Here is a 7,132-nt window from a genome sequence, read left to right as displayed (position 1 = left end):
CACACCCTTCCTCTCCGGGAGCCTCTTGCTGTGCGCGCCCCCTTTATTCGATCATGTTAAATATGTACCCGGATCAATTATGACTAGACTAAATCTGATATTAAAAATATTAATTAATTATAAACACTAAATATTTTGATGATATTTGGTCGAATTTGTGAAAAGTTGAAAGTGAAAATATACAGATTTGTGATACAAATTATATGAGGTCGACATTATATTAAAGATTCTCGATTTAATAAAAAGATTCCGCCTAATTTTTAGATTTTTTATTAATTTATCAATTATATTTTGATTTAACTAAAACTTCTATATCACTAAATAATCTATGATAAATCCTAAATTGACAGATTATCGGGTTAATTTAATTTAATATTTAACATGAAGTTGGGGGCATATTCGAGTTGTGTACAATTAATAAATAAACTAGTACGCCCAAAGGCGCAACATGACGTTGTACTAAAATACTGTACTTGTAGTTGTAGGTGTGGGGGTTGAATCTGTTGCGCATCGACAGTAGGCGGCGTTTGAAGAAAAAACAAGACAAGACAGCCTTTCGGAGTTATCAAGGGGCTTCAACTCACCCCCTCGAACTCTCCGAAGCCTCCCCTCTCTTGTCATTTTAATTTCACTCCGGGTTTCCAACTAATTACAATTGGATACACCCAACAATCTCTCATTTCTTGGAACAGGGATTCAATGGCGAGCTGCTGCTTTTCTTCGTCAGCTACTAATTCGCGCTCTATCTATTCTTCTGCCTCGATATTACAGAGGATTCAGCAACAACATGTCATCGTTTCCGTGGCTTCTCCTGGACTGCAATATAACAAGTTTTCTCTCCGTTCTAATTCCAATTCACCCTCTTTTCCCCTTGCCGCTGCATCCCAAGATGGTCTCTCTCTCTCTCTCTCTCTCCCTCCCTCTCCCTCCCTCTCCCCCCTCTCTCTCCCCCTCTGTCTCCCCCCTCTCCCCCTATCTGTGCGTGTGAATTATCTAGTTCTTTGTGCTAATATATTGTTTCCTTTCATTTCTTTAATAATTACTTTACCATAAATGTTTAAACTTTGTGCAATGAATGATCATTCTGCTGCTTCTTTGTTATTTCAGAGCTTCATTTATATTGTTTGTATAGTTTTGATTGATTTTGGTATTATGTACTAGGTGCAATATCCACGACAGTGACTAGTATTGAAAATGACATTCCCCTTAAGAAAGTCAGGGATACCAAGATATCAGTTGCACCCCCTGAGGAGTCCAAGGGAATTACTCCTTTTGATCTCAACAAAGACAAGTCCTCTGTCACTATCACTGTCGTTGGAGCTTCCGGGGACCTGGCCAAGAAGAAGATATTTCCTGCACTTTTTGCACTTTATTATGAGGACTGCCTACCCGAGGTTTGTGTTGTGTCTTGACAGATTCCTAGTGCTTGTGCTTGAGGTGCCAGTTTATTATTCTAACTTGATTATCTATGCTTGTTTTGTTCGCTGTTACAGCACTTCACTATTTTTGGCTATGCCCGAAGTAAGATGACAGATGCTGAACTTAGGGAAATGGTTAGCAAGACCCTCACTTGCAGGATTGATAAGAGGTAAGGAGAGCCTAAATGTTCTTCTATGCAATAAGTTTTTTTTTGTTTGTTTATTATGACATTGTATTTAACAAGAACTTCTATGAATTTTTCTGTTCTTTGAATATATATTTTTTTTTACAAACATACGATATTCAGATTATAGTCTTGTGAATTTCACAAGATCAGAGTTGGCAAATTCTTATTTTTATATGATTTATAGGGCAAACTGTGGGGAAAAGATGGAACAATTTCTGAAACGCTGCTTCTATCATTCTGGTCAATATGATTCTGAAGCCAATTTTGCTGAACTTGACAAAAAACTCAAGGAACATGAGGTAATGACACTTGATGATTACAAAATGTAAGGCACATTAATATTAGGCTAGGTGTAAGTATGCCATTTTTTTAGCTTAACAAAAAGACTGAAGGAATACAATTCTGAGGCCAATTTTGCTGAACTTGACAAAAAACTCAAGGAACACGTGGTAATGACACTTGAGGATTACAAGATATAAGGAACATTAACATTAGGCTAGGTTTAAGTATGCCAATTTTTTCGAGCTTAACAAAAAGACTGACGGAATATGTGCTAATGGCAATCTGAGGTTTAAAAGATAATGAGAACTTCAGGGATATACTACAGGAAGATGTAATGACTTCTCGAATTCTTGGCTTATAGGAGAAGCCGAAATTGACTTTTGGATGTAAATTCTACTTGCCCCGTTATCTATATTGGTATTTTTAATTTATAAAATCTTTAGGTGAGATGCATCGCTTTATGATATTTTAGCCCCATTTTCTGGCCAAATTTTAATAAAATACTTAGTTCAGCTTTTATAGTATACAAGTATACACTTCCAAGTATTCTATAGTATCAGATGTGTAGCCACGTGAAAAGGCACTGAAGGATGTTTAGAAATTTGAATACAACTAATTAGCTTATTCATTTAATTTCTCTCTATATTTTGGTAATTGCGTAATAAGTGTGTTAATCCAAGAAATAACTGCCCAATAAAGCACGGTCCATAGTTTTTGCAGCTTCTACCATAGTATCAGTACTCATATTTGTTATCTAACACCCTCTCAAGCTATACGGTGTGACTGTGTGAGAATAAATTAGTTACTTTACATGGCCAAGTAATGCTTGCTTCTTTTTATTTGAGAATTTTTCTTGGACATCTTTAAGAGAACAACCTTTAATAGATGTTTGTTTACTCAGGATTAATTATATTTTAACATTAGATTCGCAGATTTTCGCTCTATTGTATAATCTAGAAATTTCTTTTATGAAGTTCTACTTTTAGCATATTCTGTAAACTACAGAAAAATCCTTCCAGAAGGCAACATAATATCTTTCCTACGTGACTGCTGTTTGTGTTTGGAGTTTCTAAATCAACACTCAACTTGGTTAATCTACTACTAATATGTAATACTATTATTGGTTTTTAGTAGTCTACCTATGTCTACATGTCAACCTTTTCTTTGACATATTTGGCTTGATTTGTAGGCTGGCACAATTGCCAATCGTCTTTTCTATCTATCTATACCACCAAACATTTTCATAAATGCTGTAAAATCTGCAAGCACATCTGCATCTTCTGCGAATGGCTGGACAAGGGTCATTGTAGAGAAACCGTTTGGTCGAGATTCTGAATCCTCTGCTGCTCTGACAACAGCTCTGAAACAGTATCTGGAAGAAGATCAAATATTCAGGTAATATCCTTTTTGATGATGCTATTCATTGCTTTTAAACAACTAGCATTTGGTTTAATACAATTTTTTTTCCCGCTTAAACAGGATAGATCACTATCTGGGGAAAGAGTTGGTGGAGAATCTTTCTGTCCTTAGATTCTCCAACCTCATATTTGAACCTTTATGGTCTAGACAGTTTATAAGAAATGTGCAGCTGATATTTTCTGAAGATTTTGGCACTGAAGGCAGGGGAGGGTAATTTTTATTCTTCAAGTAGGTCTGTTGTAGCATCTCTTGAAAGCTTGTGTGTTTATGCACCTTTGTGTTTTCCAGGTACTTTGATAACTACGGAATAGTCAGAGACATAATGCAAAACCATCTGCTTCAAATTTTGGCACTCTTTGCCATGGAAACACCTGTCAGTTTGGATGCAGAAGATATCAGAAATGAAAAAGTAACATCTTAACCCGCAACGAAGAGATAAGGTATAAGTTGCTGGCTTTTGAATGATACTAAATAATGTTATTGTTGGGTCTCAGGTCAAAGTTCTCCGGTCAATGAGGCCCATTCAGCTTGATGATGTGGTTATAGGGCAGTATAAGAGCCACACGAGGGGAGGTGTTAATTACCCTGCATACACTGATGACAAGACTGTGCCCCATAATAGTCTAACACCAACATTTGCTGCCGCGGCCCTTTTCATAGATAATGCAAGATGGGATGGCGTGCCATTTTTAATGAAAGCTGGGAAAGCTCTACATGATAGGAGGTCTGTGAAATACAAAGATTGTCTATTATATTTTCTACATGGACTTATGAATCATTATGTTATTCTTTTTCTCCTATCAGGACTGAAATAAGAGTACAGTTTAGACATGTACCGGGTAATCTATACAAACGGAACTTTGGAACTGATCTTGATCATGAGACCAATGAGCTTGTTATCCGCGTGCAACCTGATGAAGCTATATATCTGAAAATTAATAATAAGGTGCCAGGTTTAGGGATGAGATTGGATCGCAGCAATCTTAATCTTTTGTATTCGACAAGGTATATACTACAAATTGGTACTATATTAGATAATGTTACCCCCTACTTGTTTTTTCAATAAGAAAATAATTTGTAGAAGTGCTGGTAAATTATATAAGACTGCTACTCCAATAGTGCTTTCTGCTCAAATATTTTTTTTTATCTGTCATCAGCTCAAATTGTCAAAGAATAATTTAAATGTAAATTTCATGAACGACATGTAGGTTATCTACTCTGCAGCATCTCTGTTCTAGTAGTAGCGTATAATCCTATAGAGGTCTAGGTTTCAAATTTCGATGAGCTAAATTTAAAGCTCAAACTGAGGTGGAGAAGGCTGGTTGGGGGTGGTGGCAACCTATTCCTTGCCGTTTTATCTGTCTCCTTCCATTTTCTCTCCCTTCTAATTCTCTACCAACAATATCTCTCATTCTATAAAGTCCATTTAGGTTCCTCCATATCTTATGCTCCCTCTGTCCCTTCAGATTGTTAACATATGGGAGAGAAGGCTTGACATGCATTTTAAGGCTCCAATAAACTATAGTTTCATATATTATTATATTAACTTTTTTTGAATAAAAATTTATTCAATAGAAAAGTTGAAAAAATAAGTTATGAAACTGTACTTTATATCCACCTTAAAATGCGTGTCAAGCAGTGCAAAAAAAAAAAAAGAACAAATGGATGAGACGGAGGGGGTAATTTTTTTGCCCGTAGTTCAGCTTTAATCTCCTAGGTGTGAGTTATATGTTCCTTATATATGTTCTTAACTTGATTTATCTTGTTTTTGTTATACTCATATGGTTTAGGGTGGTTGTATTTTAAATATAAAATATTGGAATTGATTTTAATATTGTATATTGTTTAAATCAGAATTTGAGAAGAGATTAAATTACCAATTTTTAGTTTTAATGTGAAGTATAAACAGAAGAGGAATGGGTCAATTTATTGAAGTTTGCAATTTCACATTTACTTCCTGTTTGTTGCTGAAGCTGTTTACAACGATAGTTTCTTCACCACAGAGATACTACGTGGTACTTGCCTAGTGGAAAAGTTCATTATACTTTTAGCTCTCCATGCTTTCTGAATTTATGTATATATTAATAGGTGGTCATGAGTGCCTGCTATTGTAAAAAGAAAAAATGTTAAGATATTCAATCATGATTTCTCTTTTCTAGGATAAAATCTTCGTCTGAATGTCCTAGATAAACTTTTCCCCTACTGATAATAAATTCGAAATTTTGATATCTAGGTATTCGGGGGAGATCCCTGATGCATATGAGAGGCTTCTTCTTGATGCTGTTGAAGGTGAAAGGAGACTGTTTATCCGCAGTGACGAACTGGATGCTGCTTGGTCGCTCTTTACACCTGTACTGAAAGATCTAGAAGACAAGAAGACCGTCCCCGAGTACTACCCTTACGGGAGCCGAGGACCTGTCGGTGCTCACTACCTTGCAGCCAAATACAAAGTTAGGTGGGGAGATTTTGCCGGAGACCAATGACTCCCAGGTATATTGCATTGCTTCCAAGACGACAAAGTTAGAAGAGATGTAAAACCCCCTACCGTGGAATGTAGGAAAAGCTTGTCCTTGAGGTTGGTTTTGCTTGTTTTAGTGAATCTATATGCTATGTTCCGCATTTTCACATTTTAACAGTAGTAAAATGGCATGTCCAAGGGCCTTGATATCTGTGGATGCATGATTCAGGCGTTACCCTTTATCATCAAAATTTAGTAATTTACAGAGTAGATATTTGTAATATTCTGTAAGCGCTGGCTTTATTTATCCTGGGATAGTAATACTGATACAATTGCTAGTTCTGGGATCATGAGGGAGTTGAAAGAATAATCTCTTTACCTTTTAATTATAGTTTTAATCCCTAACGGCCCAATAAAATCCTGATTATCATTGTGGCCCAAATTTTGGTGCCCCTGGGACAATTTTAAAATGGAGTATCGACTCAATCTTTTTATATGAAACGTCAATTGTCTGTTGACAAATAAATGCAGGATAAACATCTTGAATTTATGCATTTTATCTGTTACTTATTACTGATAGTTCATATACTGTTTTTTGCAAAGATAAGCTTGTAAAATTTCATAGCTGATTCAAGTCTTTTTATCTGAGGCAAAAACTTGTTTGAGTTCGAATTGAAGTGTCAGATTTAAGTTCTGTTTGTGAGTTTTGTTTAAAATTATTGACTTGCTGGTTTGTTTGGAAAAAATATTGATATAAAAAGTGTTATTGTAGAAATTAGATAATTGTCTGATAATTTTCTAATATTCACATCTTTTGCATATAAAGAATAATGCGTTGGATTAGTTTTGATATTAAGATTCGTAGCAGTTTCTCGCCGAAGCTGAAAAGAGCATTTCTACAAAACATTGGAACATGTCCTTCGGCTTTTAAATTTAAATTTATCGAAGAGACAGTAAGAGCATCTTCAAGGGAGATTTATAAAATTGTTAGCTATAATTATTAGCTATTCTCATCATGTAAAATTTTTACCGATAGCAAAGACATGTGCTTAAGGGGGTTATGTATAACTGTGATTAGATAAATTATACATAAAAAGTAAAAAATTACCGACAGCAAAGACATGTGCTCCAAGGGGGTTATGTATAACTGTGATTAGATAAAATTATACATAAAAGATAATGCACGACACAAATGAATGATTTAACTAACAAGTTTATACCGTCGAAGATATTCTAACGGATTATGACTCCGGGGGCGAAATTACAGAAGAAAAGAAAGCAAAAGCCTATTTCACCTCCACTAAAGCACCATGGCCAATGAGATGGAATCTATCAAAGACTGTTTGAGCTTTAATCATTGGTTAATC

General features: G+C 35.4%; 1 protein-coding gene across 1 annotated transcript; it reads left to right on the top strand.

The window, feature by feature from the left end:
- The first annotated feature begins 406 nt into the window (after nucleotides 1-406).
- LOC108196427 (glucose-6-phosphate 1-dehydrogenase, chloroplastic) lies at nucleotides 407-6,151 on the top strand. The gene is made up of 10 exons (XM_017363707.2): nucleotides 407-892; nucleotides 1,162-1,394; nucleotides 1,494-1,588; nucleotides 1,791-1,905; nucleotides 3,078-3,283; nucleotides 3,368-3,517; nucleotides 3,596-3,716; nucleotides 3,802-4,031; nucleotides 4,112-4,312; nucleotides 5,541-6,151. The coding sequence occupies exons 1-10, from the start codon at nucleotides 700-702 to the stop codon at nucleotides 5,788-5,790; spliced, it is 1,794 nt and encodes a 597-aa protein (XP_017219196.2). The 5' UTR covers nucleotides 407-699; the 3' UTR covers nucleotides 5,791-6,151.
- Nucleotides 6,152-7,132: the final 981 nt, after the last annotated feature.

Source organism: Daucus carota, chromosome 7, assembly GCF_001625215.2.
Source record: "Daucus carota subsp. sativus chromosome 7, DH1 v3.0, whole genome shotgun sequence".
Classification (NCBI taxonomy): Eukaryota; Viridiplantae; Streptophyta; class Magnoliopsida; order Apiales; family Apiaceae; genus Daucus; species Daucus carota.
The sequence above is the reverse complement of the archived record's forward strand: the minus strand, read 5'-3'. Positions and strand labels throughout refer to the sequence as shown.